Source organism: Mixophyes fleayi, chromosome 4 (genome assembly GCF_038048845.1).
Source record: "Mixophyes fleayi isolate aMixFle1 chromosome 4, aMixFle1.hap1, whole genome shotgun sequence".
Classification (NCBI taxonomy): domain Eukaryota; kingdom Metazoa; phylum Chordata; class Amphibia; order Anura; family Limnodynastidae; genus Mixophyes; species Mixophyes fleayi.
The window spans coordinates 232,507,327-232,530,972 of NC_134405.1; the positions used below are offsets into that span (position 1 = coordinate 232,507,327).

The window sequence follows — 23,646 nt, forward strand, 5'->3', positions numbered from 1 at the left end:
AAATAGTACTAATTCATAGTGTTGTAACTGCTTACAATTCTTTTCAAACAAGAAAAGGTGTTAACAGTTGAATGCATTAGACAAATCCAGGATAGGCTGTAAAATGCACTAAAAATCTAATGACTGTTGATGCTGGATAGAATCAGGCCCGGCGCTCCCATTAGGCAAGGTTAGGCAGTTGCCTAGGGTGCCGGGCTCTGGAGGGCGCCACAGAATAAAAATTACTTTAAAACTGTGCGGCGACCGCTGACCATACCTTCCACGGCCGCCGCACAGCTTCCGATAAATCCACGGGGAGGGGGAGGGGGCTATGGATCATCACCGCCGCCTGTCTGCTCCGTCTCCTTCCCTCCACTCACTGACTGTCGGGCATGACAGCATCATCACGGCCCGACAGTGTCAGTAGTGGAGGGGAGGAGACGGAGCAGAGAGGAGGAGCTTTATGGAGGCAAGTAAAGGTAAGGAAAGACGTGGGGAGGGGGGGGCACGGATTTTGTAAGTGTGCCTTGGGGGGGGGCTCAGATTGTGAAAGTGTGCCTAGGGCGCCAAGGACCCTAGCACCGGCCCTGGATAGAATACTAAAACAGGTTATCAGAACATTCCCATGATCCCAAGGGAGAGAACAGCCTTGCAGCTCTATGTGGCAGGAGGTTTGACAAAGTTTCAGTTCGTTATTTTGATTTCATCCTGGTTAGCTTGAATGCTTCAGTATTGTCTCTGTATATCTGAACAATGTTAACTATTGTTATCATATGTCTTCTGTATAGCATTGTGCCTGGGATTACACAAACGTAGAATAAACCAATAGTAACAGCTGGTAACAGAGGCAAGAGATGAGGGATAGGCATACGCTACAGATCTTTTGTTGTCAGCGCTGCTTTTAATACATAGTAAGGACATTTACATTCATTATATTTGCTTATAACATTTGATGCATATCTGCTCGTGCACCACAATAACCCAGATTCATCTATATTGCTGCAGAAAGATGTATTGTACCTGTCAGCCGGTCCTCCAGGTCTCACACAAGTTATTACAACAGGACGAGATTTATTTCTGTCCTCGTTTGCTCCTCCTGGAAACAAGGAAAAAGAATAAGCTTATTGCTTCAAGCGAACACACATTCTGGCTGGCTGCTTCATAATCTGAGATACATTAGTCTTATCTATGCTACACAAGTATAGCATTCAGTCCTTTCTATCCACTAAATATTCATGTGCGGCAACAAAACGCTAATACATGAATGATTACTGCCCAGCTGACTTACAAAACTATGTAAAACTATAAAGGTCACAACAAAAAATGAGAATAATGCACATTTGTAGAATGTTTAACCTTTGCATACAAATAGGAGTTAAACACATCACTGATAACAAAAAGAAGTTACACTAAACCTTGCCTTGATTACCCTTTAAATAGTACATGAGGGAAAGTAATCAGTTTAGTTTTTCGTAATTTGTCAAGTAACAAGAAAACCAGCATCTATTTTGTCTCTATATAACTGCAGAAATTTAATGGAATGACATAATGGACTTTGAAGAACATCTGCTGCTCAAACATGATGACAACCGTTTTATGGGCATTATTATTAATCTATTACAAAAAGGTTGTGAATTAAAAAATGTAGTTCCAGGTGGGGAAAGTGTGTGGCGCCATTGTAAGGCAAAATCATTATCAGACACGGATAATAAAGTCTCTATAAGTGACCAGCATTTCTGTGCAGCTATCGGTGGTGCAATACGGTTGGAATAAGGAAAAGCAGTATAAAGTGAAGACATGAAAGATGAACCAGTCATGACCAATATATGCTGACAATTCCTAGAAATCAGTGCCTCTAACTATTGGTCGTACATCATGAACATTGGTCATGACATGCCCCACTGACGTCACATATCTGACTCCACAATGCATGAGTGACAGCTAACCTTTACATTTGTGTATTAACCAGGAGCTCAGTAAAAAGTTTGCTATATTTTTATGCCCACTGATGTGTATGCAGAAGTATATAATCACTGGATTTTCACCTAGTCTCTGCCATAATAACTGGTTTATACCCTAGTGATCTGGATATTCTGCACACCTAAAGGTAAATATGGTTAGTTAGGTCTGGGAGTAACAATGTTCATGAATTGTTGAGCTACATAAAAGCAGATATGTATGCTGAAATATTAGTGTACTTATTTTATTTCTCATAGTGCTGTATATATTAAGTTTTATCAGGTTTTATTAATAATACTATTAATAATATTTAGCTTGCAATTCAGCCTGAACAGCTATTCAAGCCACAAAATTCGTGCCCACTGGACACTAGGGGAGGTAAAGCAAGAAGTCCCGGAGGGAATTGAACTGTAAAGATGAAGAATTAAAGCAGCAAACTGTAAGTCCAATACTCAAGGAGATGGACATTGTGGCTCTACTGTTTAGATACAAGAAAGATTAAGGGTTTCATACGAGTCATTCTATAAATCCATTTGAGGTCTATGTAAGTGAATCACCTCATTGGGAATAGAACACTCCATGTATTTAATTACCACCAGAGATCCTTACAGAACTGACTGACTGCTCGAGAGTTTGCTATACGAAAGCATTTGCTACATAAAGGTGTGGCCACACCCAATTGTCCTAACTATTTTTAATTTTGTATTTATATAATTGTGTTTTTATTAATAATGCGGTTTCGAAATTGATATTAAATATCTATGACATTGCTTAACATCAGTTGTCACATATATATATAAATATATATATATATATATCTATCTCTATCAGGTGCGCTTAGACCCTATTTTTCTTGTTTTCAAATATCCTTTTGCAGCACTTTTACAGATAGGAAGCGCAAAGGGGAATTTTCAGTAGCCATTCACGCCAGCCTGTATGTTCCATTCAAATGTCCTATTAAAAGCAAAAAAATCATTGCAACTTTTTGTGTACAATTTAATATAAAACATTAGCATGGTATTCGTTATATATGATGCATTTTTCATAGTTTAATAGCATAAGCGCTACCTTAATTGTGTTTCACTAACAAAACTAAACGAATACCTCATGCAACGGTACTAAAATGCATCAGTAGATTCTACACTGTGCTCAGTGTGAGATGCACAATGAAGTAAAACAACAAGTAAACATTGGCAAGCTCCAATTATTTTATCTGGCAATTACTTGCAGCACTGTGAGGAGCCCGGTTAGTGTAGCATTAGTTGTAGAGAAAGTACAGAAGGGTATGGCTGCCAGTGCCGACATTAAAACTGGTTTAGATGGAACGATAATGTGTGTTAATTGCTATATAGGATGACTAGGCTTGGAAGGTATATTCACAGCTTGCCTACAGTCTGGTAAAAACAGGCAGTAAAAGATTTTTAAATGCATTAAAAATTGTTTCTTATCATTTAATTAAAATATAATGCTTTTTCTTCCCTGTAGACAAATAATTCAGTACAATATATATATATATATTTCAAGTCTCCTGCAAAGAAAATCAAGGCTGTGGATATAGTAATCTACTAAAAGCGATGAGAGGCTGCAAGCACGCCATAGAAAACAAGCTAAGAGAATTCAAAGACGGTTCAGCTTTCATCATGTGTAGCAAAATAATTCATCAATTATTTCATCACCATGTTATAGACCTTTGGAGGATCTACCATAGAAATAAATGGAAAAAAAAGAATGAAAATTACAAATTCATGTAATGTATCTTCTTCTAGCTACTAAACGTTTGATGTGCACTGCTGCAGTTTCTGCATACTGTGCCTCCATACAGGTAACTCTTATGCCATATGGTAAACATGGATAAACCGACAGATAAAAGAATGCTACAAGAAACTTATTTTACGTACATACAGGCACATTAATACTAATACGGGACCTGTATAATGCTCACATGAAACAACACTCTTACAAATTTACAATCCATTTTAATCAAAGGGTTCAATGACACCTGTTAGGTTTATATATATCAGGTGTTTGAAATCACAGGTGAAATTTCTGTTCATCTTCTTTCAGTCATGAAATAATACAGCAGAAAAACAAACTGTGTACTATTTATGATTCATAAGTGACTTACCTCGTATTACAAATCCAAATGTGTTACCTTCTTTGTGTAGAGTTACTTCCACGGTTCTAAAAATCACCCCTGATCCTTGTATAGCTGAGAGAGAAGAGAACATGAAAGGTCATAAGGCATGGGGGGTTTCACATTATCCTGCATTTACAGCTCAGGCTTCCCAGTTGCCACCCCATGTAAATATTTTTTACTGACAATATATTAAATGTAATAAATCTTGACCGCCAGCATTACTAACACATTATCATGTTACGCATTCAGCACAGGTAAAAGAAGGAGCATGACATGTACCTACAATTATATAACAATTAACAGCAAAATGTTGTAAATAAGGATGTCTTTTGTAATTTACTCCTATATGTTCATGGCTACTCCATTTCACATATCTATATCTATTTATCTCTATCTCTATCTATATATCTACACATACATATACACACACACACGTATATACAAACACACATTAACGGGTACTGTTGCGACAAAAACTTGAAACTAGGAGGAGTAAAAGAGGATTCGGGGATTATAAATTAAGAGGCTCAAAAACATAAAAAAAAGACAGAGAAATCAGAGGCTTGGCACATGTATATTTAGGATTATAAACATATCATGAAGAAATTGCCAACAGTAACACCAGGGGGCATAAAAAGCACAGAAACAGACATTTTAAGAGGTACAAAAGGGGTCTTTGAGGAGATCTGCTGTGACGTGAAGTTTGTCCAACCTAAACAATCCACACATAGTATCCATGCCCATTATTAACATTATTATTTATATAGCACCAGTATATTCCATAGTGCTTTACAATAGGGAACAAACACAGTAATCAAACAAGACTGGGTATTAGCAGACAGTCAAATAGGTAAGAGGGTCCTGCTCAAACTTACAATCTAAAGGACAACAGGAGTTTGATACATAAAGTTAAGTGTAACATGTTGCAAATTGGTCCAGCCAGATGGCAAGGATAAAAGATCTTTATAGGGCTAAGCGACCCAGTCAAACAGCAAAGTTGGTCTGGGGGTAAGAGGGTTGTTAGAGCATAGAAAGAGAACACATGTAAGCTTTGTGTGAAACAGTGTAGAGGGATGGTCGTCTAAGGAGGTTAGGAGGATAGCTTGGAAATTTGATAATTTGCCTGAAGTGGTGAGTTTTCAGGCAGCATTTAAAGGTTTAGAGGCTAGAGGAATGTTGTTGTATGAGGGAGGGCATTTCAGAGATGGTGCAGCCTGAAAAAAGTCCTCTAACCGGGAAATGGAAACAGGTGGTAAGCGTGGATGAAAGATGCAGATCTTGGGCAGAGCAGAAGGGTAGAGTTGGAAGATACTGTATTTTGCAACAAGTGATCAGATGTATGTTGGTGCAGTGTTGTTTATGGACTTGTCTATATTATATATTGGATTCTGTAAAATAAAGGCAACCAATATAGGGACTGCCAAAGGGGAGCAGCAGAAAAACATCTTGCGAAGAAAATTAGTCTAAATGCTGCAAAAAAGATAATTCTGAGCCAATAATAACACCTAGGCAGCGAGCTTGAGGGGTAGGGTTTATTGTCGTGTTGTCAACAGAAATAGAAATATCAGATAGGTAACTACAGATGGCTGGTGAGAACATTATTAGCTTGGTTTTTGAAAGATTGAGATTAAGTTGATGAATGGACATTTAGTAACAAGGGCCAGCACAGATGGTGAGAGATCCGGAGAGTGTAGATAAATTTGGGTATCATCCACATATAGAGGACACTGAAATCCAAAAAAGCATATTAGTTTTCCAAGAAAAGTTATATAAAGAGAAAAAAGCAGGGAACCTAGGACTGAGCCATGTGGTACGCCAACTGATAGAGGAAGCAGAGAGGAGTTGGATCACAAAAGTCATCTGTATCCTTTGAAAACTGAACTTATAGTAGAAAGTAAACATCCTAAGCTGACCATTTTACATTTTAGCCTCCTTGATAAACTCTCACATCCTAATTACCTCCTTTTTTCATAATTCCTAACTATGGACAGAACTGTGCTCTTTATAAATGTTTACATTAAAGATAGTGACATTTCAATAGATAGCACATTATTGCCTATGTGAACCCTGTTTTACGTTGCACACATCTACAAGATACTTTAAGACATACATACATCCTGAGAAAAGATCATATTAGTAGTAGCACATCACATCCGCCAGGTCCATTTTGATAAAGGGCAAATGGGGTGATTACCATAAAAGACCTTAAATCGCAGCCCCGAGGCACAAAAGACTCTCTGTTCCGAAAAGGGAAGTTTCCACTTTAGTTTGCTTGTCAAATAAAAAAGCAGATAATACTAACCTCAATCTGTCAGGATGGGTTGCATTAATAGAGCTTGGAAAATAAAGTGCATTGACAGCAGGCTCTACAGGGAGCTCTTGAGATACTACATGTTGATTCTACGCCCCATATCCATATGATCATTGTTCATGGGGAAGGTGGAATAAGTGTGACACTATCCCTGGTCTTGCATATTACACCATCATTAGTAGACAACATTTTTTCCCCCAGCACACTGCTATAGCCAGCAACAGATCTGCCATTTCTACTGTAGATAAAAATGCAAAAGTCTTTGTTGCACACATTTGCAAATGTATGTTTAAGCCATCCGCCACGCCAAGGCGCTTTTGCTAATAGGATGGTCCTACTCTAAACAATGAGAGTCACATATATTTGGGCCATACATATGTGTTTTTAAATTGAGAGCCAACTTACCAAAGAGGTACCCCACAAGCCTCCAAACAGCAATTCAGTGCCAGTACCCCCTCTCAGCTACTATTCTATCCTATTAGCAAAAGCGCCTTGGCGTGGCGGATGGCTTAAACATACATTTGCAAATGTGTGCAACAAAGACTTTTGCATTTTTATCTACAGTAGAAATGGCAGATCTGTTGCTGGGGGGAAAAATGTTGTGTGTATGTTCCTTGCAGGATAACCCCACCCTTTCAAGCACCTGTTATGGCCTATAAATTGATTTGAGCAGCTTACACTTCTGTACCATCATTAGTAGACAAGTTTTTTTGTTTCTCAATTATTTTTTTCAAGCTGCACTGCAATCTCTACCTAAACGACAGGCAAGCCTTTTTTTTTTTTTAAAAAAAAACAAGTATTTAACAGTCAAAAAACATAAAAACGACAAAATCTGAATACAATGGCAGAGAAAAATAAGGTGTAACATACAAAAGGCTGCCATTAAGTGGAGTGGAGAGCATTCAGGATATACTTTGGCATTAAAATAAAATGACCAAGGGATTTCCGTGTTTTAAGAAGAAATGGAAGAAAGAAAGAGGAGCGAAGAATGATAGACAGGATGGAAGTCAAATAGAATTAGAAGAAAGAAAGAGGAAGAAAGAAAATGAAGGAGAAGGAAAGAGGGCTGCATGGCAGGAACCGAAATGAGTTCAAGCGGACGGTTTATCTGAATATTTGACTCTATAAGGGACTTGACTTTGCGCCAAAACAGGGATAATTTCGGGCAATCCCACCATATATGAGGAAATGAGCCTATATCAGAGTATAAACGCCAACAACTGTCAGAGGAGTCAGGCAACATTTTATGGAGGTGAGTGGGGAACATAGTACCAGCGGAACAGGAGTTTGTATACATTTTCTTTTATCTGGACACAGATGGAGCTAAAGGCAGCATTGTTTCGAATTTCAGACTTGACCTCGTCAAGAGGGTCACCCAGGTCACATTCCCAGACATCTTCGTGGGGGTCATGAGGCGGAGGGGGAGCAAAGTCGGGGAGGTCAGTTCAGAACAGAGTAGAGATAAGACCAGGCGTTGATGCTTGGTGCAAGCACAGTGCCTAATGGTGATAAGGGGACGAGGGTGAGACAGGATTTGGATGGTTGTGAAGGTTGTGGATTTCCAAATATTGTGTGGGCAGATCATTCGCTGTTTGTATGTCAGTGAATTGGGGAAATAAGGCGCTGCGGGTGAGGTCACTCAGATAACTGACAGCACGGATATACCAGGAACCGAATGCAGAAGGTTGCAAACCAGGGGAGAACTCCTGAGAGTTTAAAAGGGGGACTACCGGAGAGGGGAGCGGAGAGAAGCCATATAGTCTGTAGGTTGAGTCCCAGATAGCCAGGGAGTGGGAGACCGTGGTGCGGGCCAGACGCATTTTTGGGCGACGCGCCCTTGGGAGCCATAGGACAGAAGCAAGAAAGATTAGGTCCAGACCTTCAGCTTCAAGAGACACGCCAACACTAGAGGTTGTGGGACCTCAAGACTGCCGTGTTTATTGACCTCCTTCAATTAGACTATTTTTCTGATATAGTTCTAGTAGATATCTGGATTTCACTATTATCTCTTCAGAGACATTTTATTATTTTTCCTATATCACATGGTTCGATAGTGGATCAAGTTACATTTGAATTAGGCTCTAATAGACATTTTATTACCATTGGTCAATTTCAATACGTCTAGGTTCTAAGAGTAATGCGCATCACTTTTTTTCATTTAAATTTTGATTCTGACTATTAATGAATTGTATGTCTCTTTTATATGGATTGTTTCTAATTACTTGTAACAATTTTTCTTCTATATTATCACTCATAATTAAACTGAAATATTTTACATCATAGCGATTTATATCCTATGATAGAAAGATTATTTGACCCGGGGAGCCTGTTCTGAGCCTTCCACTGGATGGATTTGGCCAAAAATTTCACAGACTGGTAACATTGGACCCCAGAAGACTTACTAGGGGGTTGAGGTCCTGGTCGGTCCTCTCATTGGTGTTTGCTGGGCAGAACCGTGACCCATGGAGCTTGTTCTGGGCCTTCTATTGGATGTATTTGAATGAAATTTAATATAAAAAAAATAAAATAAACGACACTGGGCAGCCACCTCATTAGTGTGTTGGAAGAGCTGCTAATCTGCTAATTATTTTTAAAAGGTTGACAGCAACATCCAATTCTTTGATAACTTAATAGCCTGAAGATTTAAACCCAGGCAACACCGGGTACTTCAGCTAGTAGACATGTAAAGTGACCGGAGGCACAAAAACATATATGAGCCACCTGATTTCTGACATTGCACACAACAAGCTTACCATCATCTGCATATAGTAATGCACTATAATAGTGTTAAGTAAATTAACTGCATAAGCTTGTCATACTGCTTGTCAGTTACTGTCAATATCAACTTTGAGCAACTGTATATATGTATATATCATCTGTTATAACAAGTCTAAAAGTTTCTTGTGGTTTAACATCAACAACAAACACTGCTAAAACCTATTACATATAACACCTATTACAAGTGCCCTGATAATAGGTTTCTGACAATAAAGTTTATGCACTAATTCTTAGATAACTTACCGGTCTGCCCCATTTCTGAGAGCATCACCTGTAAAATCAAGTTACTTGTTTTCTAATTAAAAGGGTTCCTTTACTTTCACCTTCCACACAGTTGTATATACATCACCTCAACAGTATCAAAAGAGAAATCCTGTCACAATACCTGACCTCATGTGATCATTAGCCAAAGCCTGCTCTAAAGAGTATGTAAATTAAGTTAATTACAACGATTCTCTTGAGCATAGTCACATCCTAGACGTGTTTTGACAGAGGCAAACAATACAAGAAAATAATAATCCCTTTATATGGAACAAATCACTGGCTTCTCATTGATAGCAGCCAACAGGGCATAATGACACCAGCCAGAGCGAGAAGCTCACATAACACTTAACATGAATAGCTCTACTGAAGGCTCATTTACTGTTAGATTGGAGTGATTTCAATCAAAATTAAGGTAGTACATTACAAAGCATTTTATGAGAAAAGAATCATTACAATGCTATGCGCACTATGATAAAAACAGACGTCATTACATGTACATTAGGCCAGTAAAAATACATCTATCCCATAAAGTACAGTGTTCTGAATGAACAACTGAAATACTTATAGTGGACATGAGGTTCAGGGGTGAGATGGGTCAATATCAAAACATTGTTATAATGTGTCATAATGAAATATTTATTACACGTGGTCTCAAATATGCTGCAGTCACCTACATGGATACTGCATTCAATAGGTGAAGTAGTCATGCACCAAGTCCAACACTTTTTCTCAAAGTTTGTCCATACTTTAGAGGGTACTTGGGATAAACTGTTAGGGAATATTAGTACTAGGTACACATTTACCATTATAAGGGGGTATATTATTTAAAGAGGTTCAGAAGCCCTGCTGTAAAATGAAAACCTGCCTACAAATAAAACCATAATGCCCCGTTTTCATTACAATAAAGGGACAGTACAGCAATTATTTTACATTTTATTCAGTGCTGCTCCTCTGCAAATTTACTAAATAGACAACTGCACTTTGCTGACAAGCAGTGAGTGGGGAGCAGCATTCTGGGACAGCCAAGGTTAGAGAGGAAGTATTCTGTTGGGGAAGGAAAAACAAATAAAAAACAAAATCTTTCTGTCCTTTTGTATGAGCATGACAACTGCAAGGTTCTAATATTTTATCACTAGCCGAGAAACTAATACAAATAACACATTTTATTTTTGTCTTGACCGTACACCTTAACAAAAGGTACTTACATGTTTACATATATGTTTGTGTGTAATTCACTTTTATTCTTGTAGGACACAATGATTAGACGTTGCCAAGCTGTTAAAAAGTATTTTCTTTGCTTTTGTAGTTGAATTTCAAGGAATGAGAGATAAATCGTGCAGTCACTCACCCACAGTGTTTCTCATTACAAGCTGTGCAGAACTAAAATTTTACAAGATTACAATATTTCATTTTGGTCACATATGCTCGTGGTCATTTGTATTTTAAACATGTAAATCAAAAAGAAAATTCTATTTGATATTGCTGCACCATGTTTCTTAAGCTTTTAATATTGGTAAGATATTAAACACATAAGAACATTGGGCCTGATTCAGTAAAGATCTTAACTGAAGAAATTTCTTATTTCAGTCTCCTGGACAAAACCATGTTACAATGCAAGGGGTGCAAATTAGTATTTTGTTTTGCACATAAGTTAAATACTGTCTGTTGTTTCATGTAGCACACAAATATCAACTTTAAATTTCAGTGTACAAATAAGCTATCGAGTATTTGTGTGCTACATGAAAAAACAGCCAGCATTTAACGTATGTGCAAAACAGAATACTAATTTGCACCCCTTGCATTGTAACATGGTTTTGTCCAGGAGACTGAAATAAGAAGTTTCTTCAGTTAAGATCCTTAATGAATCAGGTCCATAGATTTTAAAATACAAATATTAACAATAAACCTATGATATCTGCCAGGCGACGTCCCCCTCTGCCTCCTTGCAGGGACGGACGTCTTTCCCCTTCCGAGCACCGCATCTCATTGCCTAGCAACGAGATGGAAGTTTTAGCTACTTCCTCTGTTGGCTGGCTGTCTCCAGGCGCATGTGTGGCCGTTGCCTGGCAACAGGACACGCTCCTATCCGGCATGCTGGGGGTCAGTGATGTCACTGACCACCCTAATCAGCTCCTATATAAAAGCTGACTCTGGCAGCATGTGGCTGCCAGAGTATTGGGTGACATCCTGCTCCAGCGCCAGTATTCACCTGTTTGTCTCCTGGTTCTGATTACTGCTCGTTCCTGACCCCACTCCTGATTCCTGTTTTGGCTGTGACTGAAATCCTATTTCTGATCTGATTGGTTGACTATCCTTGGATATTGATTGATACCAGTTACCAAGCCGGCTTATCCAGACCATTCCACGGATTCTGATTAGGACCCAGACTGATATCAGTTACCGTCTCGGCTAGTTTCACTACTCCTCAACACCGGCGACTGACACAGAGGGTCGCGAGCTGCATACTCCTTGCAGTTGAGCCCATACTCCCTTGTGGGGGTCCCTGGTGAAAACCAGGGGCGTGTTAGACTCCGCGCCTTCTTGCTCAGTAGCGCCAACTGCTGGTTGGTGACTACCATCAAAAGTCCTAATGGTTGTGACAATATATCTGTTTAAGTCAGGGTATTACCAACAATTCACAGTCAAATATTTAGTATATATCATATGTACATGTTATACAGTGCGTAAAGAAATTGAACTACGAAGGTGTGAATATTACTTCTGCTACATTATAATATATTTAAAACTGAGAATCAGCCCTAAAAAAACAGTTTACAATTTTGACCTCTGGGATGTTATCTATGGATTAAAGTATTGATTTCTGATATCATTAAAACAATGGCTGCATAAAATAACCCTGACTCACTGTTTTTTTTTCTTTCAATACAAAATTAGGTAGCCCTGCCCCTGACCTCTTCCTTTAGATCAGGGTTACTGTGGATGGTTCCACAGCAATCACTCTGGCCAGAGATGCAAGGTAGCATGCAAAGCGTTGGTACTGGATGCCGGGTTCCAGCCTCAGAACAGCCGGATAATGGATTAGATTGGTCTAATCTGTGGTCACAGGAATTACAGCAGGTAAATAGGCGTCAAAGCAGGATCTTGAAGCAGTGATATTTTATTACCTTAATTACCTACTCTAGTGCGCTTTTTATAAAGATTTACACAGATACCCTGGCAGGAGATAATCCAGCCTCCTGCCCCTCTAACCAATCCAGGTGCTTCATCCAGCCTGCACATAAATCAACCTGGAGGGGTTTAACACCTTTTTACATTGCTGCTAGCAGCACTACAACATTTGAGGTTTTATATTTAATGTTTACTATCAGGATATAACATTCTCTAATCTTGCTTTTAACATCATTTAACTTGCAAAATTCACATTAATATGTGATCACTTGCATTCTGAGTCTTATAAACATAGGAAGTGTACCAGTAAGTCTAATTTACCCCTCCTTTGCTTTCAGTCTCAACAGACGTGTTGGTCGCTCAGACATGAGAAGGTCTAATTTACCTGAGATTACCTGACTCCAGACAGTATCAAAAACACATCCCCTCCACACATATGCCTACTTGGTATTTTCTCTAGAAACGTTACAAAACGCAAACATGACATACTGTCTCAGAAATCAATACATTTTCATACAAAACACATAGCAATATAAAAAATAATAAGCACATTCGCAATGATATCAATTGCCGTCTGAGCCACTAATTGAAATAAAATTCTATAATAAATTATATCTACGTGATTCAGCCACAATATCTATAATGGATCAAAACACAATAAAAGAAAATGGTAGTAAAATATATTCGGGTCATCAAAAACAAGAAGAGATATTTAAATGTCTCCACCAATATTACCACAACTTTTCAGTTACCTATGAGACTGCCTACCTATTCCAGTCATCAAGGAGTTCTCTTAGGGTGGGGTCACACAGGTGTTTAAACCTCAGCGTGAAAGTGCTATCAAATCTTTTCTAAGATTTAATGCATTTTGATAAAACAATATTTTTTTATCTACAGCATTTTAAATACTCTTGGCTTCTAAATTGTAGCAAAAAACAACTAGAGTGCAAATCGCAAATTTTCAACAATATTGTGACTAGATTTAAAACAGCACTTTATTTATAGCCCAGTTTTGCCTCAGGGGCTGACTGGGCAGGGGGCCCCCTTGGGCCGGGTCACTGGGCTACCTGCATTTTTTTTCCTTTTAAATGCTCCTAATAGGCTGCTCAGCCAATTCTCAACCCCCCCCCCCCCCCCCCCAGGCTAAAATTTGCCAGCCAGACCCTTTTTCCTATTTATTAAACTGCTGCTTTAACTCTAGCCAGCAATGTTATCGAAAATTGTTGTTTGGCAACTACTGCAGTTTTGATACATTTATCTCTAGAAGTGTTTTGTTGGCGGGAAAAAAACATGGCGTTTAAAATGCCCGTGTCACATCACTTAGTCAACTTTTTAAGTTTGGCATTTGAAACATAGGGATAAGATAACGGGCAAAAATGTAACTACCGTATTTGCCGGCGTATAAGACGACCCCCAACATTTCCACTCAAAATATAGAGTTTGTTATATAATCGCCGTATAAGACTACCCCCTCTTCCGCACACCTTCCACACACCAAATAAAACGTAAAAGAACATCAGATTTGATTTCAACATGTTAATTTATATGCGAATGCCTATGACATGCAGGAAAACTGTCACAAGGCTGTATGTTATCAAACATGTACAGTAAACATAAAACAGTGCAAGTTTATTAAACGTAATTCACTAGTCAATGAAGGAAGGAAGATAACAAATAGAGGGAGAGAGCAAGTGCACACTTACCCCTTGGCATAATCTTTAATGCTTTTTCATTTGATTTCCAGTCCCGAACCATCTTTTCTGTAACTCCATATTGTCTTGCAGCAGCACAATTATTATGCTCCATGGCAAAGTTTACAACTTTAAGTTTAAAACTTGCATCATATTTCTTTCTTTTTGCTGGTGCCATGATAGGGTTGATAGGGGTTTGACTGCTGGACATTTTCTATGCTGTATTGTACTGTACAATGGTGCAGTACTGTGGTTGGCTGTTGGCTGTATACAAAGCCTGATTGGATTGGTCCCTGCTCCCTGTCTGCCCTCCCTGTCAGCAGAACGGGCCGGTCACACCGAAAAGGCTGGCACCCCTGTATCGCTGCTGATGCTCGCCGCAGCCACGCTGATGACCCGCCGCGGCCGCACTGGATACCGCGCGATACTGGACCTGGTGTATAAGACGACCCCCCCACTTGGAGGCATGTTTTTCAGGGCAAAAAAGTAGTCTTATACGCCAGCAAATAGGATAGTTGTTTTATTAGCCCTAGAATCCGTATAACTCAAGATTTGTAAACACAAAGCAAAAAATCCAATTTCATTATTTTTATTACGTAAAACTTTACCATAGGCAGGGACAGTCGATAACCATTAGCACATAAAGAGTGCAATTATGCCTTTCTTTTTTTACTGGAGATCATATATTATACAGTTCTATAGATGTACAATAATGTTGCTCTATATGCACTTGACAAGAGCACAAATCCGGCCAATAAAGATGAGATGCTCTTTGCATATATATTTCATCTGTATCTCATCTGCATAATGTAAGGCCTCTGGAAACAGAATGCTATCACCATTACACAAAATTGTGTGATATGCCTTCTGCATACCACACATATGGCCGACTAATACAATACATGTGTAGAAGGAAAGAACCGTGGCAACGAAAATACTCAAAGCAATAGACATTAAAATAATTATCATCATTTGTTTGCCTTTTACCCAGCCCGTTGTTGCTGAAAATGAGCTAGTAACATTTGTGCATCTTCCGTGCTATATATTAATATGCAACAAACAACAAACCCCTCTGGCCATGGTGGAATTACAGCTCATTCTCAAGCAACAGAAAAATATCAAACTAAAAAACCAAGAGGTATGACATTTTATTTGCGGCTATATCATATAGCGGAAGTTTGTCACTTAATTTCACATACACACAGAGTAAAAACTGCAGTGGGTTCTAGTTAGTTTGGCTGGGTATACAAGACGGGATTTTATTTTTGAGGGTTTATACCATTTACATCAAAGCACCTAGAAAGTCAGTAAAATGCAGCTGGTTCCAGTGGCAGTCACATTTGTACAATTATTGACTGATGATGACTGAATGAAAAGTGAATTACATATATATGCGCTACTGTCGCATTGCTTCTAAGTTTCTCATCTTATCAAGCGGCCCATAGCTAGGGCGGTACAACACATCACCCTATACAGGGCACAAAATGGAGAGGAATGCCAGGGATTAATTGCTCATTTTCTAAGCAAGCATGCTTATTATTTATATTAATGATTTTTGTGCACCTTGAGTCAGCGGTATAAAACATTAAGAAGCCATAACAGGGAGACTGGCCAGGGTCCAAGGAGGGAGTAAGTGGCTAACCATGCACTCCACGGGCCAGGCATGCCATCTAACTGGTTTGGCCACACCCAATGCATCACTAGACCTAGTACAGCTCCCACTAAGATAGGGGGAATTGGTGCCAGTGTTCTCTCTCACCCAGGGTTTAGTTACAGTTCTGTAGATCACACACACTAACAAATGTGTTATAAGTGTGTACAATCAATCAACATTGGTGTTATACACCTGTCTGCAAACCAATATATATAAATGTTATAAAGACATGAAGAAATTCAAGCATGCAGATGATTAAGGGGATGAACAACAGCAAATACAAATCTCCTAGACTATAAGTAACATTTACAGTATATATATATATATATATATATATATATATATATATATATATATATATATATATATACACACATACACACATACATATGTATACACATATACATACACACATATATATACGGGGAGGCTTTGTTTAAACTGATTTTACACTAGAGTTGTTAAAAAAAAGTTTACGTTACTAATTCAGACCTCTATCCTGATGTATATTTCATTGTGAACACCTAAGAATGGAGAGGGGGTTTCTGATAATGAGATTTCCATTCCCTGAGTGCCAAGTCATGTGAGAATAATCTGTCTTGAAGTCAGCTTCTAAAGTGCGCTTGCATGCCTGAAGTTGATGACTAATCAATTTATACTATGTGCATCTTTTCAGCATCCGGAAGCTTTCTTCTCCCTTAACCTAGAAAGCTGGGTTTCAGCATCACCACACTAGCACTTCAGCTCATAATTGCTGTTGCAAGGTGTAACTTCTGACCTCTTACTGTTTTCTTCCTACTTTGCAAGTTTTTCTTGGATTAACTATTGTTGTAAATTTAATGCCTACCTGAAAAAACCTGCACTAAATAAACACACAGTTCTGCATGCCAAAGTCATTTATTGATGGCAAATGAATGAAACTGTGCAGTACAGTGGTATCCAAAGCTGGAAGAATTGACTGTAATGTTCAACTGTTAAAGTTGTTGAAGTGAAAACCATTATTAGAGTTTTGCTTAATATTAAATGGTGACAAGTCTATTACAGTTTACACCAAACAGTATTAAGTAGTATTTGGAAAGTGCAGAGCAATCATAGATCACAATCAAGGCAGTTGATTGTGATCTAAGGGGCATATTCAATTGATGGCGGGATCGCCGAAAATCCCGCGCTCCAAAAATATTACTGTTATTACGGTAATCCTGGGCGGGAAAACTGTTAATACGGTAATTTACTAGCTGGAAATCCAGCGAGATATTACCGCATTAACGGTAATATTTTTGGAGCGCGGGATTTTCGGCGATCCCGCCGTCAATTGAATATGCCCTTAAAAGTCTTATTTGGACCAGGCATTTCAACATGTTTAAACCATTATTATGACCACCAACATTTCATATGATTGTGCTCTGTGCACTCTTCACTTCTGAGTGCAATCAATCAACATGGGCCAGTATGCAGCGAGTGTCATGTTTGGTAAAGTCATTGTTGGGCATCTTGAATAAACAGCCACATAACCACCCAGTGTTTGAAATGTAGCGTATGCACATTAAAGATAGTGGGCCTGATTCATTAAGGATCTTAAATTAAGAAGTTTCTTATTTAAATCTCCTGGACAAAACTATATTACAATGCAAGGGGTGCAAATTAGCATTCTGTTTTGCACATAAGTTAAATATTATTATTATTAATATTTATTTATAAGGCGCCACAAGGCATCCGCAGCACCGTACAGAGACAAACAAAATCACAATACAATGGGAGACAGCACAGTACAGTAAACACAGCAACTCAGTACGCTCAATGCACAGCTAGAGAGAGCGGGGAAGGGGGAGGGAGGATCCGCAAACGACGGGGCCCAAGAAGGAGGGCGCGGAAGACAGGGAGACCCCCAGGGGGGAGGAGGGAGTTATTGAAGGGGGCGTGTTCACATAGTAACGAGGGCGAGGCCAACATGGTCTGTGCTTGATTGCTTATTTGTACACTGAAATTTAAAGTTGATATTTGTGTGCTACATGAAAAAACAGTCAGTATTTAACTTATGTGCAAAACAGAAAACTAATTTGCACCCCTTGCATTGTAACATGGTTTTGTCCAGGAGACTGAAATAAGAAACTTCTTAATTTAAGATCCTTAATGAATCAGGCCCAGCATTGTTAACTGCTTTTTTTTGTTTTACATGGAGAAAATTGGATAAGTGTGCTGTAATGTACATAAACCAATCAGGAAATTGTTTTCCAATTCTAATTGCACTAGCCCAGGGTTTTCCAAGTCCTCAAGTATACCCAACAGGTCATGTTTACAGAGTTTCCAAATCATTGGATCTGGTGAGATAATTACTGGCCCAGTTTAATAGATTGTTAAACCTGTTCCCACAGATGGAAACCTTCAAAATATGGCCTGTTTGGGTTACTCGAAGACTTAAGAACCTCTGTAGTAAATAAATCAATGCTAATATCTGATTGGCTGCTATAACATAATGGGGCTTTTACATAGTTTTCACTAGAGGCTCTTTAATTTTTCATCCCTGATAGCAAAACTTAAAATACAAAATTTAATTGTGAAAAATGTTTAAAAGTGATTCCTCCTAAGATTTGCTTTCTTTCCAACCTACTTTCTATTTCCCTTTTTGACACATTGTTTTTTTATTTTAGTGTAAACAAATTACTTATTGACAAGATCTAACAAACCAAGGAGAATATAAGAAATTAATGCAGCTTCAGTCAGGTGTGTTGTTTGTGCCAAATCACATTGTCCATCAGACCGTACCATGCCTCGCAGTCTATCAGGGAGTACAGAGCAATGTCAGCCATCTCTTGGACTGGCGGAGAGGTCAGACGTGCTGAATACACTTCCCAGTAGGAGATAGTACGGAAAAGAACTTCACACTTTGCTGTAACGCCATCCACTCTCAATATTTGAATAACAGACTATTTTATTGTAAATATAGCATATGAGATATCATATATATGAGATATCAACGTCATTTAGTTCTGGACTAGACAAGTGTATTTCTGCAATCAATTCTGTACCAGGCTTTCTGACCTTTACTGGATTTGTCAGGGCTGACTAACAATACCAGCTATACTTTTGCTAAGAATAAGGAGGAGGTTAAGATCATACTTGCCAACTCGCCCGGAATGTCCGGGAGACTCCCAAAATCCGGTCGGTCTCCCGGACTCCCAGGAGAGCAGGCAATTCTCCCGCATCCTGCAAATATCTGGCCAAAATAATGCGATTCGCGTAATTATGCGATTACGTGAATCGCGTAATTTTGGCCCCGTCCCCACATCAAAACATCATTTTCAATGTGGGGGTGGGGCCAAAATCACATGATTGACCGACCCCGTCCCCCTCTAGTCATGCCCCATATCCGGGACAGGGGGCGGTTAAGATAACAGGTTTTTTTCTATTTTACTGTCAGTCAATGTATACAAAATATCATAGGTCTGTGTACATCATTCAAAGTATTTTTTCAGAATCAGAATGCAAGCACAGTTTGTGCTCAATCAACTTCATAGATATGGAGAGCCAGAAGGCACAGTTCCCACACAGCTGTCTAGAGCTATAACTCACTCACCTGTTGCACTATTTTAAATGCCAATAATGATCCTAATTTGTATGCCCATATTCAAGCAGTATGTATTTGTTGCAAAGCACTGTTAATACAACCAGGCCCGCTAAGAGGAATTTGGGGCTCTGGTAGACCAATTTTCTGCGGATTCCACTCCCTCACACACAGACATAGCAGAAGGAGGGACGTGCGTGTCGTTGAAGGGGGCGTGTTCACATAGTAACGAGGGCGAGGCCAACATGGTCTGTGGCCGCGCCTCCTTACAGATGGACACTATGGGGGGAATTCCCCCCATTGTGTATTAAAAATGGTGTTACTCTCAACTACCTGATATTGCAGCTTTCACAACCTGGTACTGGATTCTTGCACAGATCCTGAAATGTTGGGACCTGTTTGGATAATGTATAGGTACATGAAATATGGAAAATAATAAGTGAACAAAGTACATATCAGTTTACACAGTATATAATTCTATAACAAGCAAAATATGTGTGATAGAAATAATCACAGATATCTCTATATGTTTGGAATTGGATAGGACCCCAAGGCAGGCCCTCTCATACCCTCTCTGCACCCCTGAATACAACACTGGGAAAGATTTTCACATGTGGATTAAAGTCAGCGAAAGTGTGTGGCATTGGTATAGATATGATATTACACCATTTAATTGGAATAGAAAACAGTAAGTAGTGTTAGTTACCTTAACATACAATGTATTATCAATAGATAAAAGTCTAAGACATTTGTAGATTGTATTTATACACGAAAAAAGCAACAACAATAACATAAGCTTTAAATCAGTTTATTGGAGTATAATATTAAAAACAACTGTCAGGATCAACTTTGCACAGCAGACATTAAACTAAGCATGGGCTTTGTAGGAAAATGCCAGGAGCAAGGACACCATCCTCAGCCTGTGCAGATGTGCAATAAATAAAAGCTTGAAGCATAAAGTATTTAGATTTTCATGCTTCATTTACAATATGAAACACCGGCACTGCTTCTTGCGGCTGGTGAAATGAAATCTTCATATGGCAGGAAAGCCTGAACAGCTCAGTCCCTGCTTCTAAATAATTAAAGAGAACACTCATAGAAAAAGGAGTAGATGCAGACAGAGGTCACCTGTTCTCCATAAAGAACACTGCAAGAGAAAATAACAGGAAAGAAACCTAGGGCTTAACAGGTCTTATGATTAACACATCTATGTCCATTCACAGATGGTACAGTGCTACAAGACCAAGTATAGTAAGTACATCACAGCAAGACTGAAGCTTCAGTATATACCTCAATGTACTATATGGGGCATTGTATGACTGGATTTTAACAATAGCACATAAGTACCATATTTATAGCACATGAAAGGAGGAATAAGTAAAAGGAATAAATGATTACAGCAAACTGTAATTAGTATATGTTCTACCAATTTAATTGGCGTTTTAGCCACAGAGCACAACATATGTAAACCAATCAAGGCCCCTTTCCCTATTCCCCAACTAGCACAAGTGTATGTATTTCACAGACCAGTGCTGTCCAACTTCTTATATGCAGAGGGCAGATTTTTGGGTCAAACATGATGGAGGGCCGGATAGCATGAAGGGTGTGGAGCTAGGCAGAAAGGTAAACAGCATGCGCAATATGACTATAAACAGTACATAGCCTGGTGCACATTATGGTGATAAAATACTTAGCATTGTAGAAAACTATATACATAATGCACCTTGCATAGATAGCCACAAAGCAAATGGTGTGCACTGTAAAGGAAGAAAAATACACAATACATAGCAAATCGCTACGATCACATACAGCGCCATGCCCAGCATGACACCCTAATGTCCATTACATACAGTCTGGATGCCCAGCATAACAACCTCATGCCCACACTGTAAATACTACAATAGGCATTTGCATAATGAGGGGCATCAAAGATACTGAAAATGTATGGCACTGGCATAGATAATACACTGCAACAAATGAATGGAAAAGAATAGTTAGAAAAATAATAGTAGTGTTATTTATTTGATTAGAACTGTAATATTATAAATACAAAAGAAGACTATATAATAGCAGCACTAAACTAAGTAAAACATTACTGCCCTGTGTCCAACAGTCTTATGCCTACTCCAGCCCTGTGTCAACTACATACAGGCTTGTGCCCAAAACAGCCATGTGTCCAGGTTAGCAGACCCATACCCTCCATTAAAGGCCTATGCACCAGTCTCATGCACACCACATGTAATCATGTGCACCAATAACCATGTGCCCAACACAGCTTCATGCCTACTGTATATATAGGTCTGTGTTCGAATTAACAGATTCATGTTCAATGTGTCCTATGCAACCCTGTTCCCAGAATTGCAGTCTTATTTCTACCAAATGCAGCCCTTTGCAAGGGTAAGTAGCCTAAACTCTTATGTCCACCATATGAAACCTCAGTGATGCACACAGGGCCGGTGCAAGGTTGCCCAGCACCCTAGGCAAAGCTTAAGCCTGCCGCCCCCCTCCCCCCCAAAAAAAAAATAAAAAAAAAAATCTATTTTCCCAGCCCCCAACACACTTAAAAATAATAACTCTTACCTCCTCTTGGCTGGCTGGGATGCAGTCTAGATGTCTAACGCAGCACTGATGTCTGAAACAGAATGCTGTCCAGGCTTCACTGCTGCCCAGGAGCAAACACAGGATATCTAGAGGGGAGGCTCCAAATGCTAGACTTCAGAACAAAACAAACAAAAGAAAAGAAAACATGACATCACTCACCTGTTACACACTGACATGTACCCCGCTGCCCACCAACTTCACTCACACATGCCCGTCTGCCCACTAGCTGTTCTCACATATGTCACCCCTTGCCCATCAGCTTGTGTCACATATGCCAGCCACATAACACCAGCTTTACTCACATGCCCCCCTGCCCACTACTTGGCTCTCCTCTGTTGCTGTCTATTAATGTATTCTGTAGATGATATATTAAATATACTAACACATGCAAATAAATAGAGAAAAGTAATCTAAATGACAGATAATCTAGACCGTTCTATTTTATTTGCATTTGTTAATGTATTCTGCAGATGTAAAATTAATTATACTAATAGAGGGCAACAAAGTAGAGCCAAATAGAGTGCAAATACTAATACACATAAATGGTTCCTTAACTATCCTAGAGTAGCCCCAGCAAGGTGAATTAAAGTGGTGCTTCATTATGCATCGCTGCATTTTGTCATGACACTATTTTAGTACAAGACCCCAGAGTCTCTAACTCAAGGACATTTCTAATTGTAATCCCCCAATTCCCTATTTTCTCCAGCCTCCTCCCCCTCCCCAATATTCTGTAGCATCCATTCTCCCCCTTTCTGTAGCATTCATTCCCCCCTTTCTTTAGCATCCATTCCCCCCTTCTGTATCCTCCATTCTCCCCCCCCTTTCTGTAGCCTCCATTCTCCCCCCCCTTTTTGTAGCCTCCATTCTCCCCCCCTTTCTGTAGCCTCCATTCTCCCCCCCTTTTTGTAGCCTCCATTCTCCCCCCATTTTTGTAGCCTCATTCTCCCCCCATTTTTGTAGCCTCCATTCTCCCCCCATTTTTGTAGCCTCATTCTCCCCCCATTTTTGTAGCCTCCATTCTCCCCCCCCCTTTTTGTAGCCTCTGTTCTCTCCTCTCGCCCCCTTTCTGTAGCCTCTGTTCTCTCCTCTCGCCCCCTTTCTGTAGCCTCCGTTCTCTCTCCCCCTTTGTATAGCCTCCATTCCCCCCCTTTGTATAGCCTCCATTCCCCCCCCCCTTGTATAGCCTCCATCCCCCCCCTTGTATAGCCTCCATTCTCCCTCTTGTATAGCCTCCATTCTCCCTCCTTGCTGTAGCCTCCATTCTCCCTCCTTGCTGTAGCCTCCATTCTCCCTCCTTGCTGTAGCCTCCATTCTCCCTCCTTGTATAGCCTCCATTCTCCCTCCTTGTATAGCCTCCATTCTCCCTCCTTGTATAGCCACCATTCTCCCTCCTTGCTGTAGCCTCCAACCCCCCCCCCTCCTTGTATAGCCTCCATTCTCCCTCCTTGCTGTAGCCTCCATCCCGCCCCCTTTATGTAGCCTCCGTTCTCTCCCCCATATGTATAGCATCCGTCCCCCGTCCCCTCCTGTTTTCTGTAGCCTCTTCTTTCCTGTACTCACCTTAGTTTCTTCATTTTCTTT

At 39.6% G+C, this 23,646-nt stretch overlaps 1 protein-coding gene across 16 annotated transcripts in view; it reads right to left on the minus strand.

Moving 5' to 3' along the window:
- Positions 1-23,646, minus strand: part of GRIP1 (glutamate receptor interacting protein 1) — a 473,755-nt gene that overhangs the window by 92,797 nt on the left and 357,312 nt on the right. For all 16 annotated transcript variants that reach the window (XM_075209477.1, XM_075209466.1, XM_075209465.1 and 13 more), the window contains exons 5-6: positions 4,064-4,147; positions 1,000-1,075 (exon numbers count right to left, since the gene is read on the minus strand). In XM_075209477.1, the coding sequence (XP_075065578.1) occupies positions 1,000-1,075; positions 4,064-4,147 (160 nt within the window). The remainder of the gene's footprint in view (positions 1-999; positions 1,076-4,063; positions 4,148-23,646) is intronic.